This window comes from Rhopilema esculentum, chromosome 10 (genome assembly GCF_057945365.1).
Source record: "Rhopilema esculentum isolate cy_ngs chromosome 10, ASM5794536v1, whole genome shotgun sequence".
NCBI classification, from domain to species: domain Eukaryota; kingdom Metazoa; phylum Cnidaria; class Scyphozoa; order Rhizostomeae; family Rhizostomatidae; genus Rhopilema; species Rhopilema esculentum.
Window position 1 is genome coordinate 5311611 of NC_142824.1, and position 14701 is coordinate 5326311.

At 34.9% G+C, this 14701-nt stretch overlaps 1 protein-coding gene across 1 annotated transcript in view; it reads left to right on the top strand.

Moving 5' to 3' along the window:
- The first annotated feature begins 6 nt into the window (after window positions 1–6).
- Window positions 7–14701, top strand: part of LOC135687017 (E3 ubiquitin-protein ligase UBR2) — a 36057-nt gene continuing 21362 nt past the window's right edge. Inside the window, exons 1-17 of the mRNA XM_065203448.2 lie at window positions 7–700; window positions 1749–1827; window positions 3850–3963; window positions 4640–4776; window positions 5597–5660; window positions 6184–6261; window positions 7378–7440; window positions 7951–8074; window positions 8766–8870; window positions 9813–9849; window positions 10296–10347; window positions 11022–11078; window positions 11475–11516; window positions 12032–12113; window positions 12424–12508; window positions 12908–13007; window positions 13893–14021. Coding sequence (XP_065059520.2) covers window positions 339–700; window positions 1749–1827; window positions 3850–3963; window positions 4640–4776; window positions 5597–5660; window positions 6184–6261; window positions 7378–7440; window positions 7951–8074; window positions 8766–8870; window positions 9813–9849; window positions 10296–10347; window positions 11022–11078; window positions 11475–11516; window positions 12032–12113; window positions 12424–12508; window positions 12908–13007; window positions 13893–14021 — 1710 coding nt within the window. The 5' untranslated portion in view covers window positions 7–338. The remainder of the gene's footprint in view (window positions 701–1748; window positions 1828–3849; window positions 3964–4639; window positions 4777–5596; window positions 5661–6183; window positions 6262–7377; window positions 7441–7950; window positions 8075–8765; window positions 8871–9812; window positions 9850–10295; window positions 10348–11021; window positions 11079–11474; window positions 11517–12031; window positions 12114–12423; window positions 12509–12907; window positions 13008–13892; window positions 14022–14701) is intronic.

Here is a 14701-nt window from a genome sequence, read left to right on the forward strand (position 1 = left end):
AAGGATTTCGGGCGACGAAGAAAATATTGCGGAAAAAGTCAGTTTGGTTCGAGAGCAATCAAATCGTTATACAATCGAGTAGATGCATGCTTTGAAATCGCATTGATCTGCAACTTGCGCAATCAACAGGAGAAGTATAACAATTCCTGTGAATTTAAAATTTATTTCAAACTCAGGAAAAACCTGTTTTCTCTCTTTCAAGACAAGTTCTAGGCCCAAGATTTGGACCATCGCAGCTGGAGCGTAGGCCTAGCAAGGGACCACGGAAAGCCTTCTTCAGAGGGTACTGAAACAATTTTTGAAGAAATGGTTACGAAGGAAACTTTCACTTATTGAGAATGGGAAATACGGAGTCTATCTTGGGCAGTGGTAATAATGCTGCCAGGGCAGCAAAGGCTATGGCAGATGAAACTGCAAGAGTAAGCAACGATGGAGAACTTCCCAACGAATCAAGTAGAGAGATACTTCATAGGTATATTGCAAATATTATTCCATGCATTTTGAAGACTGAGAAAGTTAATGGAGTCTATAAAGTACTTATGGATGATTCTGGATGGCAGAAATTGGTTGAATGGCCGTTGGGTTTTTATATTTGTGGCGAGAATCCTGATTTTGGTTGGGAGAAAATAAAAGCAATGAACAGTCCACCACAGTTTTGTGGAAAAGTATTTGACATTGGTGATCCTACATACTCTTGCAAGTAAGTCGTTTTATTCTTTAATAAACCTAATATCAATCATCAATGTTATGTAGCCAAAGGGAATTGAGTAATCTATGCGAATATCTTCTGTTCTGGGGCAAAGTATTCAACAAGTAGATCAACATGAGAAAATCTCTTACAAATATCTGCATCACAAATTAATATTTCCTTTACTCAATCAAATAATTGCTTGGTGATTAACTGCTTAAGATAAAAATATGAATAAATTGATGACTTTAATAAAAAATTCTTTATTTTCTGAAATTTATTGTTTACATAGTTTACATAGATTGTGTCTTTATATTTATGCAAATTATTGAAAACCAAAGCTCATTTCTAAAGCCCTGGCTAAATGGGGCAACTTTGGTGAAACAAGTTGCATATAGTTACACCTTTTTTTGAAGGGTGGCCAAATAATGCAACATCACATGCAGCATTTATCCACTTACCATATTTCCTCACAAAATTCTCTGGAAATTTCTTAGATTTTCAATGTGTTTTTTTGGGCTTAGCATTAATTATTGGAATTTTTTAAAGGGAAGAAGATAGAAATCTGATGGAAAGTCCATTTGGAATGCTTGACATTATAAACAAATTACCCATGCCTAATGCAAAAAACATGCAAAGCTAGCCAACAATTGCAGCAACATGCTGCATGGTGCTGCAATATTGGCACCGTTTAAAGTTGATTTAATTATTCAAATTATGAAAAAATTACTCAACAAGTGTTGCATGCTACATCATATTTGACAAAAGGAGGCAACATTTTTTTTGTTACAATTTTTGCACCTGATGTTGCATCATTTGGACATGGCTTCAGATGGAGGCAGTAGCGTTAGGTTATGAAGTAAACAAACCTGCCCTTGTCTAACTTTGCAATGGCAATTGAGACATATATTCAGTACATTTGAATTATGACCCCTACTTGTATGGATATGCTTTAAAAAGTGTGGCACCTATTATGGTTTTTCTCTTGAAATAATAAAAAAAATCATTTTGATATTTTAATTTTATTCATTCCAAATCTCACCATTTTGCCATCTTCAAGGGACTGTGCTGCTGACCCAACATGTGTGTTTTGTCATGACTGCTTCAACAAAAGTTCCCATGTGAATCACAGATACAGGGTAGGTCTAGATTGATTAGTCTGATAAGAATGAACATATTATATGTAAGTAAATTATAACTTGTTTTCTTAATTCTTTTTCAGTAGTGATGAAGCAAATTTTATCGCACCATTTAGTTTTTTACGAATCTTCAATGTATTGCAACTTTCTAGAAAGTTTCATGTAGTTCTGGTCCAAGAAAAGGCTTCCTGGGTGTTTGTTTCTTTTGTTCCCATTATAAATCATAGGTTTAATCTGTGGAGTATAGAGCCAATTGTAGCTTTATATTTTATAGCTATAATTGTGAAAGCTCTTTTTAGCACCTCTCACTAATCAAGGCAGAATTTGAAAATCCTCTCAATCTGGTGTAAAAAAGATGGAACAGGCAAATTTATGATTTGCACATTTAGAGGTATTTCAAAATTGGAAAATTTCTAAATAGCTATTTGTGATGCAATCACTTTAGAACTCTGTAATCAGACCTGGCTGTTTGAGGCGAGCGATAGCTCGTGCGCCTCCAAGCTCCCCTCCCAACCTGAGGGGAGCTATGAATTGCTCTCCTAAACATAACATGAAGGGAGAATCACCTCCCTAAATTTTCCATTCATTTGCCCTTTTCCTATTCAGAGAACCCTGAAAACATACAAGGGTTATTTGGTTTATTTTTGTAACAGTGATTTATCCCATCATTGCATTTTTCGCAATTAACTTTTTGCTTGTGGGGGATTTTTTGTTATGATAGGCACAAACTTCGATCTATTTGGAAAAGGATAGTTAAGCGAAAGGTACATTTGTAGTGATTAGAACCTTTCAATGTTAAGAAAACAGACATATTTTTGAAAGGAAAGTCGAAGAAATTGGTAGGAATTGTAGATTGGGGGATATAATAAAACAGCAGGTCCCTTCTAGCAGTAGAAACAAAACCATCCCTCAAAAAGAATAGGGTACTCTGTCTTGCAGATCAAAAACGACAACCAAAACATGGAATTCCACTATCCAGCGGCATTTACTGAAAAACCCAGATTGGGTGAAAAACTATAATGGCAACATGTTTCGCTTTTTTGGCAAAGCCTGATCATCGTTTCATCTAGCAGTTTGTGAATTTATCTGCTATATAACATGACAGACCGTTTTTGTGAAGACAGAAGGAGTTCGTTTTCACCTTAGGACTCTGTTGGTAACATTTTCAATAGGAAAGCAGCACTGATTTGACAACCTCAACAGTCATGTGCTTGCGTTTTCTGAATGGACTATTTTGATCCAAAACTGGGTATTTTAGCGTAGAGTTTTCCAGCTATGTTCTGACGTTTTATAATCTGAAGAGTGCTAGACGAATAACTTAAGTTTGTTTCAAAATTTGTTTTACAAAGCCATTTTCAAATTCTATACAACAAAAAGATTGTTTGGCAAGATAATTATTGTTTTTATGTTGTGCCAGCTTTACATAGAACTGAAAGAGTCTGTCCTTTCAAATACTTCAGTTAAAGGGGGTGCCTAAGTCACGGTTAAAACAAATAAAAATTGAAAGAAGTAAAACAGCATACTCCTGATGGAGGCTATTAAAGGCAACCAACAGATACTAAAGGGGCTTAAGTCATTTGTTGATTGTCTTTAAAGTACATTCTTTGTATTACTGATTTAGCTCGCCTCAGCAAATGAGGGGAGCAATTCATAGCTTACCTACAAAAATACAAATGGCTAGGCCTGTATAACTAGCCAATTTTCTAGCATCACTGGTCAAGTCGATATGGAAATGAGAAAGCAACCATCAGGCAAAAATGCCAGTTTAATCAGCAACTAACCAATTTGCCAACTAATAGTCTAGGTTTTTGGTACAATCTTGAAATATAGACAGATCTTGAAAGGCCCTGCCTCTAAAACCCCCTCTTGTTTAAGCACCCTTTAGAACCTTCAAGGCTGAGTAAGTCCCAAAACTTTCATTAGGCTTTTGTAGTATGTCAGTAGTTTCTTATTTGTTGACCTCCATATTTGAACATTGGTCGGCTTATTTCAGTTTGATATAACATTTTCAAATATGATTAGATTCATACATCAAGTGGGAATGGTGGTTACTGTGATTGTGGTGATGTGGAGGCCTGGAAGAAAGATCCCTATTGTGAACTACATTTACATGGAAGCATTAATGTTACTGAAAAGGTGTGTTTGTGATATATGCTATTTTTCCTGTTGCCTTTGGTGTATTAGTGTAAGCACTTTCTTGAAAATGAAATAATTCAACAAAACGTTTTTTAGGCCCTGTTGCCATTAGTCTGTTTAGATTTTGATTTCCGTAAGAAATGGGGTGATGGAAACACCCAGGTTATCGTTTTGACCGAAATGGAGTGGCTGAGGGTTATGTGTTGAAGAAAATAGCAAAATTGAATGATAAAACGGAAACATATATGAAAACAGTTAAATGGAAACTGGGCCTTAAAGAGTTATAATCCCCCCCCCCCCCCCCCAAAAAAAAAAAGTGTCATCAAAGTAACACACACAAGAAGTTAAAAATTACTTTAGAGAAAATAAACAAAAAATGAAAGAAACAGAGGGGAAAAAGAATAGTTGTGCAAAACATGGTATTGTGAGTGCCATAGGAAGAACCCCTTGCAAGTTGGCATGTATGGAGGTGTGCGCATGCGATTGCACGCCTAATACCAGGACTGCATACCTGCACTCGGGGTGGCTGTTCAAAAGATAGTTTAGGTTTTCAAATGTGTACAATTTTACAAGTAAAATCTTCAAGAATGTCTTTGACAGCATGTAAAAGTTTTGTTATGCTAAAACTATGTTATATATGGTTTTTAAAATTTGAACCTTTTTTCGCCTCGCATAGGATCCCAAAAGACTGTTACCAAGTGGTGTTATAGAGAGAGCAACGTTTATGTACCAAGAATTGCTACAATATTGTGTTGATATGATTTTATGGAATGATGATGGCCAGTATGAGAATTTGCCAGAAGAGCTGAGGAGGTTTGTCATATGCAGATAAATAACTTCAAATGTTTAGAATAGAACAAAGCATATTGGTTGGGAATGTGGCAGTAAAAACTGGTATTAAAACTGGTTTTCTGCTGCGCATGCGCACACATTTGTTGACATATTTATAGGTGTTAATTTAATAAAACTTAAGTTGATGGTATGAGCCATGGCAGTTAAGATTAATTTGTCTGCTAAGGCATCAAAAATGAACTTAAACATGACATTTGGTTGTATCGATGATTTAGTTATATAGAAAGAGCTATATGTTGCCAAATACAAAATATGTTGAGTGCTTGTGTTGGAACGTTAATAATTTTGAGAAATAACATTAAAATTGTGTCATTCTTCTTGTTTCTGTTAGAAAATGCATTAAATTTGCTTATTTAAAAATCTTAAACCAATTTTTTAAGATTTTCTAATATTTTCTAAATTTTTGCTCCACCCGGCCGCCATTACGATGATGTCATCGTTAGACCACGTGACTTAAAAATGAAACAATAGTACTAAAATGTGGAGAATAGATAAGAGTACCATCCAAACAAAGTTCATTGTCCTAGCTAGATGGACGAAGAAATTACCTAGTCTCCCGAAAGTTTCAAAAAGCCTAGTCTGGATAGGGTTAAGAAATCTATTTCTAGGAATTTTTACTGAGAGGCAGAACTTTATATAATCAAAAGTACCAAAGCACCAAAGTACTTTTTGCATTTTCTTGGAAGATTACTGTAGCAGATCTATCTCTGTATATGTATCAGCAAGTAAATTGGCAATTCTCTGTAACAGCCTTTTTATAGTATAGTATTTTTCATCATAGACCTAGACATAATGCTACCTACATGTGCATGCTTTATAATGATGAAGTACACACTTATGATCAGGTAAGTTTATGGAAACACAATAAAAGGTGATAGTTAAAAAATAATTGTCCTCCTTTACATTGAAAGATATTATCTGTGCACATTAGATATTTTTACATTCTATTTAGTCACCAACTGATTTGAAAATATATTTCATCTGATGCAGTCCTCTTTCGGGTAGAAATTCGAACCCACTTATTGAAGTACCTTCTACTCATCTATCCAACTTCTTTCTTTGTTTGCAAAATTATATGAATTACCCATTTAGATATGCAAAAGCTAGGAAATCATGAAATGATCTAGACTAGATATCTCCTAGTTACTTTTATGGGATTTCTGTAGGAAGCATTATCAAGCCAGTAATCTTCATGAGCTTTGCATCAACTTTTCCTACTGCCTATGTTGATTTTTTCCTATGAAATGGCCTGGTTAGATTACTAAAATCTGTGGAAGAGTTCCTTTTATGACTGCTCAATTTTGAAAACATTAGTTTAATTTTGTTGTTTTGTTTATGGAACTATGTATTCAAATATCCCCATTATAGGTTATCCGGACATTGCAGCAAGCAATTGGATGTGACAAATCAGAAGCTATTCGATATGCTACAATTGTAGATAAAGAGGTAACACTGGTGGATTTGCCACTTTTAAAAAGCTTTACTCAAATCTTCAACACCCATCAAATCTTCATCACCCATCTGCCTGTCTTCACAGTCTTTTAAAAAATGCAATTGAAATGAGTTTGAGGTTGGAATGAGTTTGAGGCCAACTGCATCAAAGTTTAGCCTGAACCTTGCTTGCTTATTAAATGCTACACTTTAAAATGGTTTTTTAGTATGTGCTTCTTCTACAGAGGGTCATTTTCACATTGGAATCTGTTGTTGACAACTTGCTATTGACAGAAACTGTTTTGTAAATCAGTACGAGACAACTTCATGCGATACTAAAATCAACCCCTGTTTACCAATAGCTTTGCAGCACTAAAATCATGACTCAGCATATTTTGGTATGCCCCCTCCTTTTATCATAACTCAATGCCCTTTATTAGCAATAGGTTTCACCTGTTTTGGTGGTAGTATTATTCACTGAATTTTCCTCTTGACAAAATTGAGTAACACAGTTCTGTATCCAGCTCAAATTGCGATAATCTTGGATTCAAAGTTAGCAACTTTCCTTGAGTTGCTAACTTTTCTTGGCCTTTTTCATCTTGTTTGTAATTTTGTTAGGCTTGTTTTTCCTGAGATTTGGTCTTTTTTATTCCAGTTATCCAATCAGCTTTACTTTGGTTGAGATGCATGTCATTTAATATAGTTAAAAAGTGCATCATTAAATGTCGCTGAATTTGCAAAGTAAACAACATGTGCACAGGATTTTTGGTCTTTGTTCATGACTTCATGATTTTGCATATTTTGAAATATTTTGTGGTGTTCAATTAAGTTATGTACAATCAACTTTCGAAAATTCTTGTAACAGGTTTTTTAAGACATCTTGACAAACTCTTTTCCGTTGTATAAAAAGAAAAAAAATTGTCTGAATCAAGCTGAATTATCTGAACAATATTCAGAAAAGCCATCATTGCTGGGAAATTCCAGGAAAACTAATGGTTAATGCTTGAATGGCAAATGTATAACAGTGTAAATTGTTCTTGTTCTTACTTTGCTATCCTAATTTTCTATGAAGATGATTCACATACAGCATAGAGTTATATCTTTTAGCTTGCCTCATTTCTATTTCAACAGGGAAGATCAATGATATATAGTGGAACCAAAGACGCTTGTGTAAAAGTTTGTGAGGATGTAAAGGTTTGTATAAGCAATCTGTTTTCTTGCTAAGTTAGATATATTGTCTTTTTTTAGAGATGATTATGTGGGCAAAGAAGATTTCTACATTGAATTCTTATGAAAATTATAAAGACTTCAAATTCTTTATGTTTTCTTGTTTCTGTTAATGTTCTCTGCCGTTTTTTTACTAAAATTTCCTTCGGAAGAGTAGAGACACTGATATATAGCTAATCTTCTTTTGTCTGTAAAATTTATTTTCATTTTTTTATATTTCTTTTTGTCATAAGGAAATTGTTAATACATGGATATTTGGAACAGGCTCACTAGAAAGGATCATTTACGAATCAGCATGATCAAATGATTTCAATGGTTTCAACTTTGATACGTGATTTTATGAATTTCGATTTTTGCAGCTACATTAGCAATGCTACCAAAACTAGGCTAAAATTTCAGGATCTTCTTTTGACATGATCTGCAAAATAGATTGCCTGTTCTCAGTTATAGATGTTTAAAATACTTTTTATTTCAAAGGCACGTACATCAAGGAATGGCAAAGATCCTTTAGCCTGTGAAGCAATACACCAAGATATCATTGCCCAACAAGTTGCTGCAATTGACATGCTCAAACTACTGAACAAAGTCACATCTTATTCAGGTAACATTTATTGGTACAATTGCAACCCAGACACACCAACAGATGCAGTAAACACAGTTGATACTGAATTTGGAATTGTATGACATTAGAATTTTGAAAGCTGATTGCTGTGCACAGGGTCATCGAATTCCTTGTCAATTTCCTTCTGCGTTATAAGCACTTTATATCATGTTTGTTTTTGTTGCCCTATCTTTTGTATATATGTAAAAGAGTGTACATCTTAAAAAATGATAAATTTTTACTTTAATTCTGAAGCCACTCGAATGAATTAGAATTGAAAGCCAAATAATGCGAACAGATTCTAGGAAGGTTGCTAAATGAAGATAGAATACAACTCTTGTCTTCAACCTTAAAGGTAATGTGTCCATATAAAAGGACTGCATATACTCAACTTGTCAAGCCACCCATCAAAATAACAGTTCGCGATTGGTTAGTATTCTTGTAATGCAAAACTGCTCACATGAAAAGCTAACCTCGTAGCAGGATAAATAAACAGAACGACCGTAATGACTGGGGCGATGACATTAAAAATCACATGTTTCTAAAAACCACCGCAGAGTCGCTTGCTATATCTGGACACATTACCTTTAACATCACTGAATTATATGACTGAATTATATGTATAAGACCCAATATGACTATGAATTAGCAAGCATTTATACTGACTGACATCATGGCATTACCTTTTCAGATGGCTTAAGAAGGATATTGTGTGAGCTGACATTGAACGTTATTCCTCCAAGAGTGGAGCCTTTGTTGGATGTAATACTAGTAGCAGATACTTCACTTTGGAAAGGTATATAACAAAACAATCTGATCTCCAAATTAAGTATATTAAATCTAAGTGAATACTTTAGTTGTAATATTTATCAGTCCCCATGAGTTTCTAAATTACTTTTGAATATTCTGTATAATTTTGCAGCTTTTTATTTCAAATTTCTTTTTAAAAGTTCTGAAATGAGTTGCACGGTAGATAAACTGTTCGAAATAGTAAAGAGCTCTTAGTATCAAATCCTCACAATTAAAATGAAAGAATAAAAGTTAGCTAGTTTCATCGTTAGACATATTTCGAGGTTTCCTAAAAAAGTAAAAAAGATATATACCTGCCTGACATTTTGGCTAGTAAACACACAAACTGATATTTATTTTCTTGCTTTTCTGTCAAAAGCTTCTTGGTGGCAGACAGCTTTTCTTGTTTTTAAAGTACAAGGTCATTTTCCAAAACTTTTCAAGACACATAAGTAACCGGAAAAAATTGTCTAACTAAACAGATCAATACAACCTTTTAGCAATTTTAAGTCTCTAAGTAGATGTTCGTAAAAAATTTGATGTTGACCTAGATTGAGTGCATTTTATGATGTAAATATTCAGTCACTTTATTATGTTGAGTTTAACATACCTGTTCACAAAAAGAGCGCATAACTGTCTATGAGTTAATTCTTAACTGTTATGACTGTGGAAAAACAATATTATATTTCAGAGCATGAATACACGTTAATAGTTGAAATGGCATATTCATTTTTCGAAAACATTTTGTGCAGTGCCTTTCTTTTTGCACCTATAAGTTTTCGGAAAGTTAAACTTTTTAACAACAGACCAGCCCAAATGTTATTGATTTTTTTATTCCTTTAGGTTGCAGGAACATCTCTTAGTTGCTGAGTGACTTGTTATTGACTGTAAAGAATTAACTTTTCTTTTCCCATTGCAACTGTATATCCTAAACCTATCTTTTTTATAGTGGCAAGAAGTGGTTGTCATCAGCTTTTCATGAACAGGTATAAAACCAATCGTTTGAATTTTATTTGATTATTGTGAGAGCATCACCACAATTTGATGATACACCCAGTGACTTGAACGGTTAGGCGGACTCTATACAAAGATTTGGGAATTTTTTAGACTAGATATTAAATCTGTGTAGAGTTATGAAGGTATATTTAAACTTGATTGAATTGTGAGGATGACATCTAAAATTTGAAATTTTGTAAGAATTTTAAATCGTGTTAGATTAAGTTTGGTTGTTAATGGATTTATTAGATTCGTTGCTTCCTGTGCATTTAATAATATTTTGCAGCTTGCATTCGATTTTCATTTTTTGAATGGCCTGATTTTGAAACAACTGGTCAGATGATGCCCTTTACAAAAATAAACAGGGACACTGCCTGACTGATTGAGAACAAAGCTAGCGTTTGATCTACTAAATTTTGTATCTTCATATATATAGTGTTTTAGTGGATGCATATGGGAAGAAAAAATTTGCTGTTTCGTTTGCGAAGGTATGCCTCTACACATCATCGCACAAATTGAGCTTACTACAGTTGAATTAGGTTCAAATGTATGCCACACTAGCGAATGCTTTCTCTTCTGTATAACGAACACAAATGTACACCTCTTCTTCCCTTGAAGACGCCCCTTGTCCTGAAGAAAATTTAGGGATATACACTTTCTCAAATTTTAGAAAGGAATGTCGGATTATTTAGTGTATAGTGTTCAACAAAAATAATTGAGAACCCAATTATTTGTACCATATATTGCCTTCCTAGGCCCCTCAAAAGTTCATAGCTTTATGAAGTCCAGCGGGATTTCGTGCTATTATTATTAGAAAATTAAGGTCAAACCTCTTGTGAGATGAGTGCTTCTCGCTTAAACACCCTCACAAACAAGCACCCTAGGATGATTAACAATATTGGCAATGAAAGGAGTTGGGAATGAAATCTCTTAACGATCAAGAAATGAGAACAGGAGTCCAAACTTTAGATTACAGTTTTTTCTATTTACGCATTAGCCGTGTTTTTGCTCAGTCGTGACCAGTGAGAAAAACATGAATTCTAAAGAACAATCACTATTTTGCTATTTATAAAGGTTATAATTTTGTTTTGGAGAAGATTCAAATGTTGTTCGTTATTTTGATTTGGAAATCTGTTTTTTATGCATCTCTTTTAATTTGCAGGTCTACAACTTGATAATGAATGACTTCATAGAGGATGATCATGATCATGGGATATCGGTAAAGATTACCACGTTCTTTGAATTTTGTTTTGAAACCTAATGGGATGAGATTGTACGAGAGCGGATTCAAATAACCAGTGAGAAGTTTAGGGTTGGGAGATATGAAATAAAATCTAGAGAAGGTTGAAAGCGAAAAAAATCAGGAGAATGATCGAATTAGAACGAAGTTTTAAGGTGTGCTAAATAAAACGACTTTAAGTATAAAAGGAAATATGGTGTTTTACACGCCGATAAAGCAGCTATCAAAAAAGAGGTGAATTTAAGAGACTTGAGAATAGGAATAACAACTCAGAGGGGGGAGGGGGAGTTGATAGTTCTTATCGATGATGGTAGTAGTAGAAGTAGAACCATTTTTTTAGTATCGTTTATCTCATTAAATTTTTTATTTTCGTAGGCATCATCAATGTCCGTACAGATATTCACTGTGCCTTCTTTGGTAGGTTTTTTATTTGTGAACTCATCATCAATTCTTCCCTCTGCTTTGCATTGAATAATACTATCTATTTTACACCTGGTTTTTATTTTTTTGGTAGCTTTAAAGACACTTACTCCTGGCAGTAAACCGTTCCCTGTAGGCTCTGGTTCGATGCAGAGTGTTTACAATCAGAATTTTGTTGTTTCTGATTGGAAAACATAACAATAGCCCATTGTATAATCTAACCAATTGAAATTAGGTGACCAACTGAATTCTGCGGGACACAGTGGTTGGAAGCAAAAAGGTTTTTGCAGTTATATTCACTGGTTGAATTAGGCTGCACTCATCAAATTAGATTCCAAAGTCTTATTACATAACATGCAAATTTGCTTGTGTTTGGTTCTAGCAGCTTTTGACTCGTTATTTGTGACCATGTCTCGTATGTTGACCAGTGAATAAATCATATTCAATTTAACAGAATATACATTCTGATAGCCATAGAAGACCTATCTTATAAAAATCGCACTCTTTCTCAGGCGCAGTCGTTAATGTTGGACTACAATCTTTTGCAAGTGGTCTTTAGTACATTCCTTGAGCAATTAGATGAAGCCATAACAGGTAACAAGCCAGTTATATCTTTGCTTATCTTGTTGTTCTTAGTGATAATGTGATCACGCTATGATGTTTTTTTAAAATTACATTCTAACGTGCCGTTTTTCATCTAAAGAACGCTGCGGCGTTTATTACATATGCTTGGCTGAAAATGCGGCGTTCAGTAGAGTGCGGCGTTTATCAAAGGGCGGCGTTCATTAAAGGAAATACGGTATTCCTACACTCGAACAAGCAAAAAGGATGACAGATCACCATATATCATTCCGTTCATTGGCCTGAAAGCGTGTTGTCTCAATTTGTTTTTGTTTCTACACAGATGGAGGTTACATCGATTTCCAAGTTGGAAAGAGGGGACGCTCTGTATCGCTCAAGAGAGAGTACTACATTCTGCATGATCTTGGGTATGTAACTGCTTGGTCAATGTATCTCTTTTTAATGTTTGTTTTGTCATATTTCTCGCAGTTTTCGTAGATTTTTATTTAGAAAACGTTTGGGAATGAATTTTGATTTTGTCAGAGAGACCAACGCTTTTGAGCCTTGCTTACGCAAAATGACAAAACAAAAACTGCCTTTTATGCAACCTCAGTAAGCCATGCTCAAAATGTATCCGTCTTTTACAGAATTTCAATTTGGTCTGTTCCCTGTAGGAAACTAAAGCCGTGACGCCCCTCAGATAACGTATTGAGAGCGTCAGTCGAATCTGTTCTAACAAACTAAGATCAATTCCCTTTTTATTTGCGATCTTTTACTTGATTTTTGCGTATATCTGAGTCAGTTCTATAAGGTAATATTTTATTTAGGTATCTTCTTCATCACAAGCCTGAAAAATGGACGCAAGAATTTCGTACAGTGTTTTTAAGTGCATTCGATTTGTTTGCAAAGATACTCAGAGGAATGCAGGTGAGTTAGGCAAAGTCTTTCGGCTTTTTCTCGTTAATTCACTTCCCTCGCAATTACCATAGCCATTGCGAAGCCTATTACAAACGTAAATAATGTTTTAAGTAACTAATGTATATTCCAGATCTCTTAAAGATAAAAAACTAAAATCAGAAGGATGCAATCTAAAAATATTGTACCTCTGCAAAAAAGGTTGGCATCGGTTTCTCATGAAACCAACTTTGAATAATTGTTATTTTATTTGCCACACCTTGAGTATTCTACTTAGAAATTGCAACCCCAGCCTTACTATCCATCAGGTGTCACAAGAACTGTCAAATCCTTCTTTACGTGGCAGTTTTCAACCTGAGATCAACCATCGACCCCAAGTTTATTTTTTGACCTGTAGATCGGCCCAGCTTGAAGTGAACCCGTGTTAAGAAAATCCTGGTTGGGTTTAAGCTGTCGTGTCGTTTAAATCGAACTTGCATTGAATCCGGATTGGGATGAATCCGGTTCGGGTTGAATCCGGGTGCTAGCAACTTTCAATGCGTGTGCTCCAATTAATTTGATAGGCATATACTTATTTTTGTTTGTCGTGAAGGTCGGCTGAAGTCAGTTAACTGCGGAATTTTATCATCTTAACTTTTTCCGACCATTTTAGCCAATCTATTTCGTTAAATTCGCTCAAATCATTGTATTTAAGCTGTAATCTTTTGACAACCCCACTTAACGCACAAAAATTCATAGGGTAGAAGTATAAGCATTTGAACCAAGCTTAAGAAATTTTGCTTTAGAGTAAAACCGGTTGTTTTTCCCCGCATGGACAACTGATCGAGTCGAGAACACAGGCAAGGAATACTAAATGCTTTGCTGGCCAATCATTTTATTTTATCTTGTTATATACAGGGAATGGAGCAAGTGACTCGAAAACTTGTAACTCACATCGAATATGAACCAAATTGGGAGACGGGGTTTCTTATGCAACTTTGGATGATGCCCGTGATCGAGGCTATGATTGCTTGGACAACTTCTGACGTAAGTAGTTGGTCTTATGTATTTTTAAATGGTATTTCTTTTCATATCCGTTTTTTCAACGTGATTGCCGGTTGCTAGCTTGGAAACTTAAACGGACCACATATTATTGAAATTCACGACATTGTTCCTTGCATAGACGTTGAGGTTTGGTCCCAGAAAATACCAAGGAGCGAGTGTTCTATATGCTAAGTGAACATAAGGATAAGCTAATAATAAGCTAATGTCGTACCAATAATTCATTTCTTGTAAAAAGTTGTTATTTTATTGTATCCATTTTGCCCTCTATTGTGGCCTGTCGCTCCATGTTCCCCTTTCATCTATTATCAGCACCCAAAACGCCATTGTTTCTCGGCCCTGTTTAAGAAAATGCGCAAGCAGACAAAAGAATCTTAAGCCCCATTCACACGCGAGCGATTTGGTACCGTTTCCAAAAACGTTCCAAAATTTGGGACAATAAATGAACTGTTCACACGGTAACGCGAGTTTTTCTATTTTTTAGAACGGAACGGTACGATTTAAAATGTGCCATCGTGAATGCAATCCCTGAACGTTCCAATTTTGGAACGGAACGATATGGAACGGTACACAATTGTCCCTGTGTGAATGTGGCCTTATTCACCATACCGAGACTATCCCTTGTTTGCATCGCTTTTATTGAAAAAAGATAAACATTTTCCAAA